General features: G+C 50.0%; 1 protein-coding gene across 4 annotated transcripts; it reads right to left on the bottom strand.

Annotated features, from left to right (window-relative positions):
* Positions 1–784: 784 nt before the first annotated feature.
* Positions 785–16,794, bottom strand: Man2b1 (mannosidase 2, alpha B1). Of its 4 annotated transcripts, none has more exons than NM_010764.2 (24): positions 16,036–16,255; positions 15,021–15,123; positions 14,710–14,883; positions 13,976–14,169; positions 12,581–12,713; positions 12,207–12,352; positions 10,854–10,970; positions 8,524–8,606; positions 8,320–8,440; positions 8,173–8,251; positions 7,904–8,013; positions 7,579–7,686; positions 7,343–7,459; positions 6,504–6,692; positions 5,508–5,605; positions 5,301–5,418; positions 4,286–4,404; positions 4,097–4,198; positions 3,898–3,985; positions 3,713–3,793; positions 3,026–3,253; positions 2,663–2,818; positions 2,470–2,572; positions 785–2,122 (listed from the first exon to the last, which is right to left on the bottom strand). In NM_010764.2, exons 1-24 carry the CDS (start codon positions 16,192–16,194, stop codon positions 2,007–2,009), a joined length of 3,042 nt encoding a protein of 1,013 aa, NP_034894.2. In that variant the 5' UTR covers positions 16,195–16,255; the 3' UTR covers positions 785–2,006. The 4 variants fall into 4 exon arrangements, with proteins under 4 accessions (NP_034894.2, XP_006530812.1, XP_006530810.1 ...); XM_006530749.3 differs by having other exon boundaries at positions 1,929–2,122; positions 15,007–15,123; positions 16,036–16,794; XM_006530747.3 differs by having other exon boundaries at positions 1,929–2,122; positions 14,710–14,916; positions 16,036–16,792.
* Between the last annotated feature and the right edge of the window lie 100 nt (positions 16,795–16,894).

The following is a 16,894-nucleotide window of genomic DNA, read 5'->3' as shown; positions in this document are numbered from 1 at the left end:
TCCAGTCTGCATGAGATGCAGGAAGGAGGACCCTTCCTAGCTACGTAGCGAATCTGAGGCCATCCTGGGATATGCAAATCCGTCTCAAAACAACAACAGGGCCAATAAGATGGTTCGGTGGGTGAAGGTGCATACCCACAAACCTGATGTCCACGGAGGAGATAAATGACCCCCTCGTGTACACCGTGGGGCATGAGCAGACACACACGTCCATGCACATACACAAATTTCAAAAAGTATTTTTTTAATTCTGGAGAAGCACATTCATGGAGAGCCCCATGAATGATGGCAACTGTCCCAAGTCACCATCCAAATGACCCCTGGGCCACTTCACCACCACCCCTCTCTGGAAAATCATTTTCCCAAGGCATCTGAGAGAATAGGGCTCAGCACAGCACACAACTCTGGCTTCTCTTTCCAGTCCACCCTGGCTGGCTCCCCTTCTAGACTCTAGAGTGAGACTTTGTCTTGTTTTGAGACAAGTGTCTCACTACACAGATCAGATCTGTTACTTAGAGGCAGCCTGTCCCTGCCTCCTAAGTGCTAAAACTAAAGGCCTGTGCTACCACACCCTGCTTACAGTGAGTACATGCCTGTAATTCCAGCAAGAATAAGGAGAGAGAATTCCAAGTCCAAGGCTAGCCTAAAATAAACAGTGCATTCTGCGCTAGCCTCAACTAGATAACCTGAAAGCTCTTTGGGATGAGACGGTCTTGCTTCTTGTACCTGCCAGACAAAATGGCAGGATGTTAGGATTACAGACATAAGCTACAACACCAAGTCCTTATTTTGTTCATTTATTTATTTACTTACTTGAGAGAGAAGCAAGGTCTCACTAACTACACAGTGAGTGCTGGATTACACAACAGCTCCATTGCCCCTGCATGGGTCTACCATAGCCCTCTGCATATGTTTTGGTTGTTAGCTTGGTGTTTCTGTGGGATTCCTGACTGTGGGAGTGGGGGTGTCTCTGACTCTTTCATCTTCTCTTGGGACCCTTTTCTTCCTCTGGGTTGCCTCACCCAGCCTTGATGTGAGGGTTTGTGCCTAGATTTATCATAGCTTGTTATGCTGTGTGTGGTGGATATTCCTGGGAGGTCTTCCCTTTTCTGAAGGGAAACAGAGGAGGAATAGATCTGTTGGGGTGGGGGGAAAGGGAATGGAGGAGGCTGGGAGGGATGGAGGGAGGGAAACTGTGCTTGGAATGTATTGGAAAAAAAACCTTTTAGGTGTGTTTTTTTGGTCATTTTATGTGTGGGTGTGTGCACGTGAGTGAAGGTGACCATGGACCATAAAGGCTACTGGTGAGAGATCCCTCGAGGGCTGGTGTTACGGCTGATGAGCCACCTACCACAGGTGCTGGAAGCTAACCTCAAACCCTCTGGAAGAACACAGTTTATGTTTCTAATCAGAGCCTCCTTTCCAGACTCAGTATCTAAACAGACATCAGAACACACTAAAATCCCAGAGAGCACGATGCACTGCCTCCAAGGTACAAGCCAGGGGCTAATCTCACAGGAAGAGGGATGGGAGCTTCCCCTGCCTGTGAGGGGCCTAAAGCTGAGACCTGCCTCTCTTTCACCACCTCCTCCTCAACCTTCCAGATTCCTAGCCTAGATTTGACTCAAAGGCTGGGTTAGGAAAGACCCAGGGTGCAACAGGTTTTCTGATACCATGTCCTGCACAGGCCTATCCTCGGCGCTTCTTAGATGGCCACCTGAGAGCTGGCCAGCCATGTGAAGGCCTGTGTGGACAAAGGATGGAAGTGGGAAGAGAGGGAAGGGATGAGTAAGATGGGGAAGAACATGTGGTGATTCCAGTGGGGAGGTAACCTCTCACCAGGGCCTGGGGTCAGGGCTGAGCTAGGATATGCTGATCTTCCTACATCTCACAGTCTGTGTCCCCTCCAGAAAAGATAGTGCACTGGGTGACCTGAGTCTCAGTAGGAGCTTTTTAATGATTTTTGTGAATGGTTACAGCAAGAGAAGGGGAGGCCTGCCCCTCCTTCAGGCAGGCCTGTGTTCTTGCCATTGTACAGAGGCCAGGAAGGTACGTATTTCCATAGGCTTCAGTGTGACTGAGGTAGGGTCCAACTTGGAAGGCTCAGGGTAGGAGGTGGGACCTGGTGATTGGCAAAAGAGAACTCAAGGCCTTGACACAACCATACATACCCACCTTACAACTGTGCCCAGGCTCTCACACCCAGACATTTAAACTACTTCTCTATGCCTGAGTACCACCTAAGATTCCCAAAACCCTCTCAAACTCCTAGCCACTGCTCTCAAATCTCCAAAGGCAATAGACGCCATCCTTGAACCAGACACTGATGGAGATGAACTCATGCTGGAGACAAAATCCCAAGCCTCAAACTGCAGGTGCATTGCTGGCTTGTTGGATGCACTGCTCACTGTAAACCTCTGTCCCACCCTCTACTGCCAGCCCCAGACACAGCGCCTGCCAGGTCTTCACCAGTATTTGTCATCCACTTGAGCCTGGAAGCCCTGGACAGGGGCTGGTTGGCTGCCAGTGTGGTCTCCTGCAGGTAGTTGATAGTGAAGGTCTGGAACAGGTTCTGCAGGAAATGAATGAACCCAGCTGAGCAGACAAGCCCAGTTCTGGCTTGTCTGTATCCTGTCCGTTTCTCAGCTCAACAGCCCCTCACCTGAACGTTCAAGGTTACAGGGGAGCTCAGGTTGCGATCCGAATCTTCTTTCAGAGCGAACTGGTGCTCCAAGCGCAGCAGCAGCATCTTTGGCCCCCAGCGGGCCAGTGTGAGCAAATGCACCTGAGGAGGTAGCTCCTGGCGAAGTCCGGAAAACTATGGAAAGAACAATCAGCGCTGACTTGAAGGAAATGAAGCATAATGGGAAGGGGCTTCGAGGCGGACGGAAGCTGTTTCTTACAACAGGGAAGAGCTCACTCCTGAAGGGGTAAGGCTTAGACTGAGGCAGAGCTCTTCATTCTCACAGAGGGGCTTAGAAGGCGTCACTCGGGCTCCCTTTCTGCCCACCTCACTGCCCCTCACCTGCGTTTTTGGTGTCGCCCGGGAGTGATAGGGACTGCTACCACCCAGAGACAGCACCACCTGAGGGGCCAGGACTTCTTGTTCCGCCAGCAGTCGGTGTCTTGCAGCGGCATCACTGACAGAACTCAAAAGCACAAGGTGGCGTCCTCGAACCTTATCCCCGGTATCTGTCTCCAACAAGGGTTCCGACACTCCACGATCATCATCTACCAACAGCCGACGGTGCACCTGGGAGGAGGGGCGGCCAGCAGAGAGTGAGGAACTAGCAAGTGATCTGGGTTCAGAAATTGGATACAGGCTTGCAGTGATTTCATCAGAAACTGAAGACTGAGTAAACAATGAAGATTAGGGTCAGTGGCTGGTAGGAGACTCTAGCGGAGATGAGGCCCAATTGACAAGAGCCCAGGACAAAGGAAAGACTGCACGCCAAACAAGAGAATCAAGGACAAGTCAAGGCCTGAACAGGGACTGGATAAGAGGAAGGAGAGTGGAACCTAGAAATGTAATTCCAAAGCCAGGCATTTTGATGCAGGCCCTTAATCCCAACCCAAGAAAGGCAGGGAAAGGAAAGAGGGTGGGACCAAGGCCACAAACAGAAAATGGGTACCAACAAATAGCCCTCAAGCTTGGCTGGGTCTGAGTGGACCCTATGGGAGAAACTCAGCTCAGATAGGGCTCCCCTCTCACCATGAGCTCCAACGAGCCATCCTGCAGACTGCTGCCCCCCTGGGAGCGGTCGGTCAACACGGTCAGCTGCATTTGCCCATCCTAGGTGTAAGGGTGAATGAGAATGTAGGGCCCTCCTGGGAGCCCATCCTGCCCCAGGAGTCTAGGAGATGCTTCCTGGTCTGAGGCAGTGGCAGGGCAGGTACCGTGATATAAATTCGAGTGTTGACAGGATAGTAATTTCCAGCCACCGGCTCAGTCTGATTCAATGTCCAGGTGGGTCGATAATCATCCCTGGGAAGGGGTGGGATGTGATCAGACCTGGGCTCGTGCTTCCTCTCCATCCTCATACCATCACCAAATCCCCCACACACCACAGACTCCACCACAATGCCCTCTTCCCACCTCCTCTTCAGGATTTCCCGGCCGTTGCTGTCCGTGAAGAACTGTCCCTTGGTTTTCATTGGGGTGTCAAAGCGGCTGATGACTTCCTTCCCCCAGTCATCTCTGTACTCAACGGAAAAGGAACCCTGTGAGTCCCCTAAGCACCACCCCGTGCGTGCTCCCCACTGCAGAGAAGCTCGCGACACTTACCTCACTGGGATTGGTCCCACCGTCCACTCCAGCTCCAAATGGCGCTGTCCTTTGTACAGGCGAATCACTTGGGAACACCAGGCTGAAAAATTCTGGTGTACCTCCTGCACCAAGGCTGTCTGTGTGCACACAGTGGGGGCTGGTGTCAGCCATGTTGAAAAATGCCACATGAAGGCGATTCCACCAACATCCACCTCAGACGGACTCAATGGGATGTTCTCACAGCTTTCTATTCAGTGTGTTGTGTTGTGTTGTGTTGTGTGTGTAGGATACACGCTGAGATCAAAGGACAGCTTGCAGGAACTGGTTCTCCTCTCTACCCCGTGCATTCTAGAGACTGAACCCAGCTGCTCAGCCCTGGTGGAAAGCACCTTTACCCACTGAGCCACCTCACCAGCTCCTCCCTCCCACCCTAGGCTGGCCTCAAACCTGAGATGCTCTTGCCTCAGCTACCCAAGTGCTGCTGTGCTGGTGTGGACCTAGATAGAACTCAGGCCTTTATTCATTTGCAAGGGATCTAAACTACACCCTGAGATATAAACTCACTTCCTAGAAACATGTGACTTTCACCCATCAGCAGGGGGAGCCTGGGGTCTTACTCCCACATGGAAAGGAAAAGGAAAGCCAGGCATAGTGATGCACTCTCGTAACCCTGGTATTCTGGAAGCTGAGGCAAGATCAAGAGTTGTGAGGCCAAGCTGAGCTACATAGTAAAACCCTTGGGGACCAGAGAGATGGATCAGTGGGTAAAAGTGCTTGCTGCCAAGGCTGATGACCAGCATTCTATCCTAGGGACCCATGTGGTAGATTCACACAAACTGTCCTCTAACTTACACACAAACACACACACACACACACACACACACACACACACACACACACACACTGTAATATTTAAAATAACAAAGATGATGAAATAGTTCCCACCCGCACCTTACATGAGGCACATCCCATCCCCAGAGTCCACATTGCCACTCCAACGCCCAGAACCCACTCACGGTCCCTGGCCACAGACCTTCACCAAACTGATCTGAGCCCAGCGGCTCACAGGTATCGGTTTACCGACATTGGGTCTGAAGATGTAGGCCCCAGAGGCCTGAGAACTCTCCTCATCACCAACACTGGCATTATACCTGCAACCAGAGTAAATGAGCATCAAGGAGAGACCTCAGCTCTGGGCACCCCACCCCCAGCCTGCGCTGACATAGCCGCCCTTCCTCACCAAAAGAAGCCTTGGCTCACAGGGAGCGAGAGGTTCTGTTCCAAGTTTTCAATCTTCATCAATAACCCCGTGCCAGAGTCAAATGTGGCCCGCATGTACTAGGTGGGGAAATGGAGCACAGATGTAAACAAGCATCCCCCCCACCCCCGCCGTTCCTGGAATCATCTCCCCTCACCTCAGCCAGGGTTGTTCCCGACCCAGTCAGTGAACGCTACTGGGACAGCTGCTTCCGCCCACTTTAGCCTCTACCTGGCCATTCCTCTACACACCAGGCCCTCTAGGATGGACGAACAGCCCTTTGCAGAAACCCTCACTTCTATGCTTAACAAGTCTACCCCACGGCAGCAGAGGACAATACGATACCCAGAATTGATCACACACTTCATCTGCTCCAAAGCTTGACCAATAACCTCAATTGAGAAAATGCCTCTATCAGATAAAAGGGCTATAGGCCTCTGCATCAGCACCTGCCTCAAAGATCCCTCCATGCTAGACTTTCTGTCCTGATTTCCCTCAATAATGGGCTGTTACCTGGAAGTGTAAGCAAAATAAACCCTTTCCTCCCCAGTTTGGTCATTGTATTTCATCACAGCAGTAAAAACCCTAAGACCCCAGCTTCTGATGCATCTGCATTTTGAGGTGCTAGGATTGAGCTCAGGGTCTCCCAGATGCTAGGTGAGGGCTCTATCACTGCTGTATCCATCACTGCTGTATCCTCCCAGCCTTCAACTGTCTCCTCACCAAAGAAGCCTTCCATGACCCTTCAACACCTACCTACCATGGGCTCTGACCTTATCAGTCTCATACTAGATTTACACAGCTGCTCCAGAAAGAAAACTGAGGCTCAAAAGGTCACCCTCCTCACTAAAGAACACATAATCAGGACAGATGAACATAAACCAAGGACCCAGAACCCACTGACCCAGAATCCAAGTCATTTTATAACACTTTAAATTTGTCACCGAGGCAAGGAAGAGGATCCAAGGAGAGTCTCACCTTATTTTCAATGACTAAGACATGATGGGACTTGTGTTTCCTGGGCCTGGACAGCAGGTTGTGGGCTTGGTGGTTAAGGTCACTCATTTTGGCCACAGAGTAGGTGCTGAAGCCCAGGGCAGGCACTGAGGCTGGGAACAGCAGCTCCCATTGGTAAGTCTCACTGTAATAGCTAGGAACCATCACCACCTTGAATAAGAGAATGCTAATCAGGAAGACTCTTAGGAAACAAGTCATGTGTGCAAGCATCAACCTCAGAGGGGAAGGAATAGATGGAAGAAGAAAACTAGGTGTGCAGGGGAGGGGAAACGAGGATTAGCCTAGCACATTCCATAACTAGCTCAAGGAAGAAGAAACAGGAAGAAAGCAAACAGAAAGAGGAAGGGGGAGTTAGAGACAGGGACTAGGTAGGAGTCTGGGAGAAAAGAGGAAACAGAGGAAGAGATGAGGTCAGAGGTTCAGGAAAAGGGAGCTATCCCATAAACAGAAAATTTGCTGGGGAAACAGTGAGGTGACCCAAACCTGCAGTCTTAACACTCAGAGGGTTAAGGCAGGAAGATCATAAACTGGAGGCCAGCCTGGGCTACACAGTGAAAACCTATCTAAAGGAAGAAAGAGGAGGGAGAAGGAAGGAAGGGAGGGAGGGAGGGAGGGAGGGAGGGAAACTCCTAGGGGGACATTTTCAAGGGTTGTCTCTTGTGGGAAGGAGCTAATCCTCAGGAGGCTGCTATTAAGGAACAGAGGTAGAAGACACACAGAGGAAGAAGAAACTCGAGAAGATATCTACAAGATCTGGGGTAAATGCAGTGGAGAAGGGAGAATATATTGTGCAGGCTCACGTTACTGGAAATGTTCTTATCATGAGGGTCCTTCACAATGAAGTTGCCTTCATAGACAGGCAGCCGAACCATCTGATCCACCTTTCGCCCCAGGGGGTTGTAAAGAGTTACCTGGAACTATGGCAGTAAAGGCATGGTCACAGCAGGCCTCCAATACCACCCATCTAGGAGAGCATCCCTGCAGACGTTATCTTCTGGGGCCCTATCCCACTTGCCTCCCGGCCCTGGCGACTCACACGCTCCGAAGTCTGGCTGACTGGGCAGATGCTAATGTTGAGCTCACGACAGAATGAGAAGTTCTGTTTGTAATGGCTGAGTCGCGCCAGAGCGTTGCTCACGAGAACCTGGCGAGGATCACCAAAAGATCTGCACTAAGGTCTGCACCCCAGGCAGCCTGGTCTTGCTCCTCCTCTCCTACCTACACTCCGCCCCGTTCCCGGAGGCGCCACCCTTCTTTCCCAAGAATGGACCCCTCCTTCTCCCCGCCCCTACAAGTGCCCAGAGGCCCGCCTATCACTATGGAACACTCTCCCTCCAGGTTCAAGACCCTGCCCCTCAAACCTCACAGGGTCCCCAGCCTGCTGCCAGCTGCCTCGCGTAGTCATTTACAACATTCTGCCTTGCAGTACCACTGACAGCGTCGTGGTGTTGGAGCACCGCCATTGCCTCCTCTGCCAACAGAACATAAGTTGGATGCCGTCTCCCACAGAACTCTGAGCCCCACCACCAAGCAATCACAGGCAAAAGGTCCGGTGCAAGCCAACAGGGTTCTAACTTCAATCCTACCCTCACCCACCCCATTCAATCCATGGTCAACAGATGACACTTACGAAGAGGTGCGCTGTCTCCCGAGCCATAGGGTCCCACGTTGGCTTCGGGACCCACCAGTGCTTCCAGCTGGTTACACACCTGAGGAGAAAGAGACATGTTAGGCAGCAGCTCCTCTGGGTTGCTGGAATGCCCACATGCTCACTCACCTGCAGGAAGTTGTAACTGAGGCGCTCATAGCGCTTGAGGGCTGGCCTGCTGGAAAAATAGCCAGTCCAGAACATGTGGGGGCCATCGGCATAAGGAAAGAAGTCGTCCTCCTTCACTGTCCTGCCCGGGAACATTGAGGGCAGTCACAAATCATTGGCTCATGCCAGCCCCACCCCAAGCTCCCCAGTCCGCTGTTCAAATACCAGGTGAGATTGGCCTTGTTCAGCTCCCAGAGGTAACACGTAGGGGTGGAGTAGAGAACGTGGACGAGGCTCCCGTTTACCTGCTGCTGGGGGAAGGTGTATGTGAGCCTCAGGGTCTGTACCTTCCCGGGGCCCACAGGAATCCAATAGGTTGAGTCCTATACATTTGTTGTTGTTGTTGCTTTTAAGATTTATTTGGTACTCACTGATAAGTGGATTTTAGCCCCAAACCTAGGATACCCAAGATATAAGATATAATTTGCTAAACACATGAAACTCAAGAAGAATGAAGACTGAAGTGTGGACACTATGCCCCTCCTTAGATTTGGGAACAAAACACCCATGGAAGGAGTTACAGAGACAAAGTTTGGAGCTGAGATGAAAGGATGGACCATGTAGAGACTGCCATATCCAGGGATCCACCCCATAATCAGCATCCAAACGCTGACACCATTGCATACACTAGCAAGATTTTATTGAAAGGACCCAGATGTAGCTGTCTCTTGTGAGACTATGCCGGGGCCTAGCAAACACAGAAGTGGATGCTCACAGTCAGCTAATGGATGGATCACAGGGCTCCCAATGGAGGAGCTAGAGAAAGTAGCCAAGGAGCTAAAGGGATCTGCAACCCTATAGGTGGAACAACATTATGAACTAACCAGTACCCCGGAGCTCTTGACTCTAGCTGCATATGTATCAAAAGATGGCCTAGTCGGCCATCCCTGGAAAGAGAGGCCCATTGGACTTGCAAACTTTATATGCCCCAGTACAGGGGAACACCAGGGCCAAAAAGGGGGAGTGGGTGGGCAGGGGAGTGGGGGTGGGTGGATATGGGGGACTTTTGGTATAGCATTGGAAATGTAAATGAGCTAAATACCTAATAAAAAATGGAAAAAAAAAAAAAAGATTTATTTGTGCCGGGCGTGGTGGTGCATGCCTTTAATCCCAGCACTCGGGAGGCAGAGGCAGGTGGATTTCTGAGTTCGAGGCCAGCCTGGTCTACAGAGTGAGTTCCAGGACAGCCAGGGCTATACAGAGAAACCCTGTCTTGAAAACCCCCCCCAAAAAAAACCCCAAAAAACAAAAAAAGACTTATTTGTGTATTTAATGTATATAGATGTTTTGCCTGCATGTGTGTCTATGCACCACATGCATGCCTGGTGCCACAAAGACCAGAAAAGGATGTCAGAACCCATGAGACTAGAGTTACAAATGGCTGTGAGCAGCTTGTTTTGTTTTTGTTTTGTTTTGTTTTGTTTTGTTTTTCCGAGACAGGGTTTCTCTGTGCAGCCCTGGCTGTCCTGCAACTCACTCTGTAGACCAGGCTGGCCTCGAACTCAGAAATTCACCTGCCTCTGCCTCCCGAGTGCTGGAATTAAAGGTGTGCGCCACCACTGCCCAGCAATGTGAGTCCTCTGAATGGGCGCCAGTCCTCTTAGCCTCTTTCCAGCTCGTAAAGACACTTTTTTTTAGTGCAAAACAATGGTCAAACGTGGGCATATGTCTTGGCCAAGACCAAACACTGTTGCACTTAAAAGGATTTCAGGGATAATCCTATTATCTTACACAACCCTTTCTTTTTCTTTTTAACATGTTTTGATTGAGGCACTCTCCCTGTATTACCCAGCTGTCCCGGCTGACCTAGAATTTTTAAGTCCAAGTGATCCTCCTGCCTCAGCCTCTCCTATAGCTGGAACTACAGGAAGAGACTGGTGTGTGCGGCTTGTCTAGCTTGTACAGCACCTGAGTTTAACCCTCAGCACTCCTGCAATCCAACCCCTCTAGGTACAGCCTAGCAAGAGTTCAAGGTCATCCCCAGCTACATAGCAAGCAGAGGCCAGCCCGAGTTACAGGAGATTCTGTCTCAAAAAACAATTAATTAATTAATTAAGGGAAAATGCCATTATAGGGCAGAAGTGATTCTTCTAGCACTGTCAGACTATCAAAAGGTAGATTTTTCTTTTTCTTTTTAAGTGGTACTGAAGATAGACTCAGAACCTTAAATGTGCCAAGTACAAGCTCTGCCAATGAATGACATCATCTTCATGGTGAGAGAGAGGCTCCCTTTCAACTGATGAGATGAAGAAACAAGTGTACTGTGTGTTTTGTTTAAAAAAAAAAATGGTCGAGTGAGTGTGCCTCTGTGTGTGTGTATGTCTGTGTGTGTCCCAGTTTGTCCCAGGCTGGCCTTCAACTCAAAGCAATCTTCAGGATTCCTAGCACTGGGTTGGACTGTTATGCGTGACTATTTCGCCTTAGTCACTCAACCATCTGAGGCATTGATTTTAGTGTCAGAAAGTGTGATTAACACACTCCGGAGTCACACTGACCTGCGCGTTGACCAGGCGGATCAGCTTGTCCATGTTTTTGAACCACATGTTGGCATTCTCATAATGGAAGTCTGAGCCCATGGTCATCACGGTGTGGTTGGTTCGGTAAAACCCTTTCTATAGATGAAAAGGCAATCCTCAGGCCAAGGTGTCCTGGACTGTCCCTGTGCCCAAGTGTCCTCAGGCCAGGGGGTCCTGGACTGTCCCTGTGCCCAAGTGTTTGAAAATACACGTGGGGGCCTAGGGATGGAGCTCTGTGTGTGAGTACTAGCCTAGCAAGCTCAAGACCTCAGGCTAGACCCTCCCCCCCAGTACAAGCATACAAGCAAAGAAAATACACACACACACACACACACACACACACACACACACAAGAATGTATGGGGACCATGGTACACAGGAGCAGAAGGAAATACAGAAATAACCAGTGAAGAGCTGGGGATACAGCCCAGTCAGTAGACTGCATGTATTAAGGCCTGGCTTTGAGCCCCAGGCATGGTGGTGCACATCTGATTCTCAGCACTCAGAAAATGGAGGCAGGAGGAGCAGAAGTTCAAAGCCAGCCTCACCTACATAGCAAGTTCAAAGCCAGCTTGGATTACTTAAAGCTTTGTCTGAAAACAACATAACAGCCAATAGTTGCCAAGGGTCCTTTACTCAGATAAGGCTACAAGGCACTGAGCCACCCTCTCTCATCATTTTCCTCTTCTTCCTCCTCCTCCTCTTCCCTTTAAATGTGTATTTATGAGGGGATGGTACATATGATATAGTATGCACCAGTTATAGCTATAGGACCAGCGTGGAGGTTGGAGAAGAACTTTCAGAAGTCAGTGCCTTTGCTCCACCATGTGGGTTCTGGAAACTAAACTCAGGTTGCCAACCTTGGTCACAAGCACCTTTATCCACTGAGCCATCTCACTGGCCCACTTCCTTGATTTGTTTATTGGTTTTGATTTGAGACAGGGTCTCACTATGTTGTCCTCAGCTGGCTTCAAGCTCACAGAGATCTAGCTGCCTTCTCCCCACCCTTCGGGCAGAATCTCTCCTTGAATCTGGGACTTGCATTTTCTTCCATAGGCTGAAATCCAGTGCCCAATGATCCTCCTGTCTTTTTGTCTCTTGGAGCCAGAGCTCTAGATAACTCTCATTCCGGAGCATGTGGTTAGAATGACTGGTGTATTATGTGGGTGCTGGACTCTGAACTCTGACCCTCACACTTGAGCAGGAAGTACCCTTAAATGCTGAGCAGTCTCTCCAGCCCCTCATGTCCCTTGGAGGCATCCCCCTGGGCTTTGGGGAAGGCTAGTGCCTGTGCCTACAGATTCTGGACTGTCATCTGGATAGCTACATTACCTGGGAAGAAGCGAGCTTCAGGAAGTAGTTGACCAACGTTTTTGCATTGAACTCAGGGCTCCGGGGATTATCCACCACGGGAGGGTCTGTACATAGCACATCCCAGCACAGGTATTTCGGGGGGTTGTAATTATTGGGGAGCACACCTATAGACAAAACCAGACTCAGCACCCCAGACCTGTCCTGGGGTCAGAGCCTGTCACATCCCACCCAGGATAGACGTCCAAATTCAAAAGGGCAGATACAAAAGGAACGCACAGAGCCCTGCTCAAAAAATCATTAAAAATCCTAAGATAACCTCAGCACATCACAACACGACACCAGGACTCTTCTGGGCTCGAGGTTGTGTATGGTTTACTCTCCCACCCTCTTACCAGTAAAGAGGTCAGCAGCGGGGGGCTCCAAGCTGTCACTAGCTCTCCACAGCTCCTCCATCCTCAGCTTTTTCTTCCGATTAAGTTTATCTTGATAGTCAATGCGCCCAAGGAAGAAGCCATCAAAACCCATCTGATAGCACAGAGAGGCTGAGTGAAGGAATGTAAGGCCTTCTTGCCCAGTCGGGCAAGAGCACAGAGAGAAAAGGTATACACAACTAAAACTATGGTTTTCAGGGCCAGAAAGATGGCTCTGTGGTTAAGATCGTTATCTGCTCTTTCAGAGGACCAGAGTTCAATACCCAGTATCACTATGGTGACTTGCAACCACCCATTACCTCAGTGCCAGGGGATCCTACAGTCCTGTGTGGACACTGCACATATGTGGCTCACAGATATACATGCAGGTAAAATACCCATATATGTTAAATCATAATTTTTTAAAAATATTTATCTATTATTATATATAAGTACACTGTATCTGTCTTCAGATACACCAGAAGAGGGCGCCAGATCTCATTATATGTAGTTGTGAGCCACCATGTGGTTTCTGGGATTTGAACTCAGGACCTCTGGAAGAGGAGTCAGAGCTCTTACCCGCTGAGCCATCTCGCCAGCCCCAAATAATAATTTTTTTTAAAGCTAGATATTTTTCTTTTTGTAAAAAAAAAATTGTTTATTTTATGTATGTAAGTACACTGTAACTATCTTTAGACACACAAGAGGGCATTGGATCCCATTACAGATGGTTGTGAGCCACCATGTGGTTGCTGGGAATTGAACTTAGGACCTCGAGGAGAGCAGTCAGTGCTCTTACTGCTGAGCTCCAGCCCTAGATTTTTTTTTTTTTTTTTGATACTGGGTCTCATTGTATAGACCATACTGATCTCTACCTCACAGGCCTCCTGCACCAGCCTGCTGGCATTACAGGCATGGGTCCCACGGAGCCTGAATGTTTATTTCCAAGGTTGAGAAAGACAGGGACAAAGAAGCAGCTGTCAAACCCCAACCCACGTCCACCTCCCTAGTTATGTCCCCAGTCTGAGGTGGGTGAGGTCAACACAAACATGAAGCTGTTTTTAAAGGAAGTTGTCGCCAACGGTCACTGGGATTAGAGAGTTGCCTCAGCACTAGCAGGCTAGTGGAGTCCAAATTCAGATAAGGCCTGGTCAAGGCAAAGGACCAACACAGCAGTTTAAACCTGCGGTGCCCTAGGATATAGACCAATCAGGGCTTGAACTCAACTCACAAGAGTCAATTTCACCCACAAGGTTGTGTCTCAGCAAGCCACAGTCTAGTCCCAGGGACTACTAAAGAAGGGCAGGGTTTGAGTAGCTAAAGGCAGAGTCAGAGTAGGTTAAGGGCAGGTCCAAAAGAGAATAGGGTGGTTGGCACCTGGGCAAACAGGGAGGCCTGTTCTCGAGAGTGGCCGAAAGGGTCAATATGCCAGGCCACACGGGGAAGTCCATCACTACCAAATGTGTCTTGCAGGAAGCGTAGCCCAAGTGTCATCTGGTCCACAATCGCGCCATAGTGGGTGGCTGCTTCGTCGTTCATCACCCAGCCACCATTGACAAACTCCAGGCGCCCTGTTCAAATAAGGCAGAGGGAAAAGGGTAGCTGTTAGAAGCGGGGGCCACCGTGGGCAAGGCTAGGAAAACAGACCCTAGTATGCTATATACCGAAGCCTGAAGAAGAGGCGAGTTTCCAAACCAGTGTGCTCAGATCTGCATGGCTGACCTCCCTGTGGAGCCACTGGAGATGGGACCTTGTGAGACAGGGTTCTCTATATGAAGACAGATTCTAAGCGGGTAGAACTATGGGTACAGTGTGTGTACACGATGATATAATAAAAATCTCAGAGATGCCTGGTTGTCCAAGCCTTTTGTTTTAGCTCTAGGAAAACAGGGAGGAAGGAGGATTTCCTCAAGTTCAAGACCAATCTAATCTAATAACAAATTCCAGGCCAGGAAGGGCCTGGCTATATAATAAGACACTGCTCCCCACTCCCCTCCCCCACCCCCCCCACACACATAAGTAAATAGATAAATAAGTAATCTGAGAGGTCGGGTTTGCAGAAGTACAAGCTGGGCTGGGCTTCCTCTTTTCACTTCTTGGGTTAGGCTCACCCTGGCGCACCAGGTTCCGTACAGCGTCCTGGGTTGCACTGGTCTGCTGCTTCCACCAACGGGAGAAGAAAGCCATTTCCACATAGATGAAGCGACGGGTGGGTTTCTCCAGTAGAGAGGAGACTACTGAGTCTAGGATGTACTGAACAGATGCGTGCTGAACATCACTCAGGACTGTGGGCATGAAGTTCAGGAAGTCAAGGTCCACTAGAAGATATGCATTGCTACAGAGGCCAGAAAACTCACTGTTCCCACCCCAATGTCCAAATCTGTGAAAAAAATTGCAGAGGCCCTCACCCCTCTCTACTCACTGCCGTAATAGTATTGGTCCACTGTCTTCAGCCAGCCTACATCATCGTGTGTATGAGGCAGCAGGTGCACATTGAGCATGCCTGGCTTCGTTGGGGGACATGTCTGCACAAAGACCCCCCCAACATACACATTCCCTGTCAGTAGCCGATAGTTCTAGAGGCAGGCAGGTTGGGGGCTCTGCGGTAGAACCCTTGCCTGGCATGTTCAAGACCATAGGTTTGACTTCCACTTTCACACGCAGGCAGGGAGATGGTACAAGCACAGGCCTTAACTTTGGAGTGATGCAGAGAGGTCAAAAAGCTATAATCTGTCCCAGGAAGGACACACAGAGTATAGTGCCCATATACTCTATAGATGCAACTCCCACTTTGCACAAACCCCATAGAGCAGAGATCACATACTTTAGGATAACTTTTGTCGGGGTTAGCTAAGCATTTGCAGACAGCTGAGATACGGGGCAATATTAGCCCTAATTGTCAGGCTAGGACACTGTGCCACAGTGCTGAGAAGTGACTTGCACAGGAAGGAGCCAGGAAGCTGAGAATCCTGGGGGAAAGGGAAGCTAGGAATGGGCAGCCCAGCTCACATCTCCTAGTCAACCTCTGCAAAGAAAAGAAGGGGCGCCAGGTGATGTCGTCAGATTTGCAAGATAGGTTTTCCAGCCGAGCCATGCCAAATGGATTTTGGGGGATGCAGTCACCAACAAGAGGAACCATGCAAGCACAACCTGTGCAAAACTTAGAGTCCTGCGTTCATGTGGCTGCTCATTCTTCACCCGACAACCACAGTAAAGTGCATGCAAAGTCCAAACAGGCCACTTGGAGTCACAGGGAGGCGAAAAAAATCACGTGCAGCCTTGTTTTCAGGCTCACGCCAGACCTTTTCAGAAACCCAATGCATGCTCTTAGCCCACACCGTCAGATCAACAGCAGTTTCCTATGGATCAGTGTCACCCATACCTCTAGTTCAACTCTGCCCAAATACATTTCCGCCCGCGGGCCCCAGCTCACCCACCTTGTAACCCGCGGCCCGAGCGCCAGGCGCGGCCAGCAACAGCCAAAAAAGAAAGGAAATAGGCAGGACTGGCGAACCTAGGTTGCAGGAGCTCATCCAGAGCCACCCGGTGTTCCCGCCACCAGCACGGACACCAGAGGTGAGCGGTCCGGTGCCCATGGTTCCGGCGACGCCGCTTCCGTGGCTTTCTCTACCCTAGCTAAATCCCTGAGAATGCTCCGCCCCCAGAACCCGAACCGCCAATCGGTGAGGAAGGGGGCAGGGCCTGGGTCATCAAGGACCTGTGGCAGTAGACTGAGCACAGGGAAGTACTGGATCTGTCCCCACCCCCATTCCACCCAGAGCTCTTTTGGCAGGAGACCTTAGCACTAAGATTTTTTTGATATGCTTTTGTATGAGTGTGAGCGAAGGATTCTGCTTTCCCAGTGGACTTCAATGTTTCCTAAGGAGTGAAAGTGTAGATGGGATTCTAGGGTACCAACTCTCTTTAGGGTTGGTGTCCTGGAGGGACCTAGAGTGGATAGAAGCTGGGGTCGAAAACAGTTCTGATCTGCCTTGTAGGACTGGGACTTCAAACAAACTGCCACTGGAATGCCAGAGATGAGGCACCCATCCCAGGCTGGACTGAGCTGCCTGTGAGCTTGTAGGGAAGAGAGAACCCTTCCCAACTCCCGCTGGTCTAGTGATTGCTCTGTTGCTCTAATAAGAAAACTCAGGGCCAGGGTTTAGTACATTAATATGTAGCTGTAATGTCAGCATGTTGAAGGCTGAGACAGGACTATATGAATACCAGGCCTGCCATGGCCATGTAAGGATACACAAATAAAACCCAGAAATATACCTCTGTAGAATACTTGTG

This window comes from Mus musculus, chromosome 8 (assembly GCF_000001635.26).
Source record: "Mus musculus strain C57BL/6J chromosome 8, GRCm38.p6 C57BL/6J".
In the NCBI taxonomy this organism is placed as follows: Eukaryota; Metazoa; Chordata; class Mammalia; order Rodentia; family Muridae; genus Mus; species Mus musculus.
This window is presented reverse-complemented; position numbering and strand designations above follow the sequence as displayed.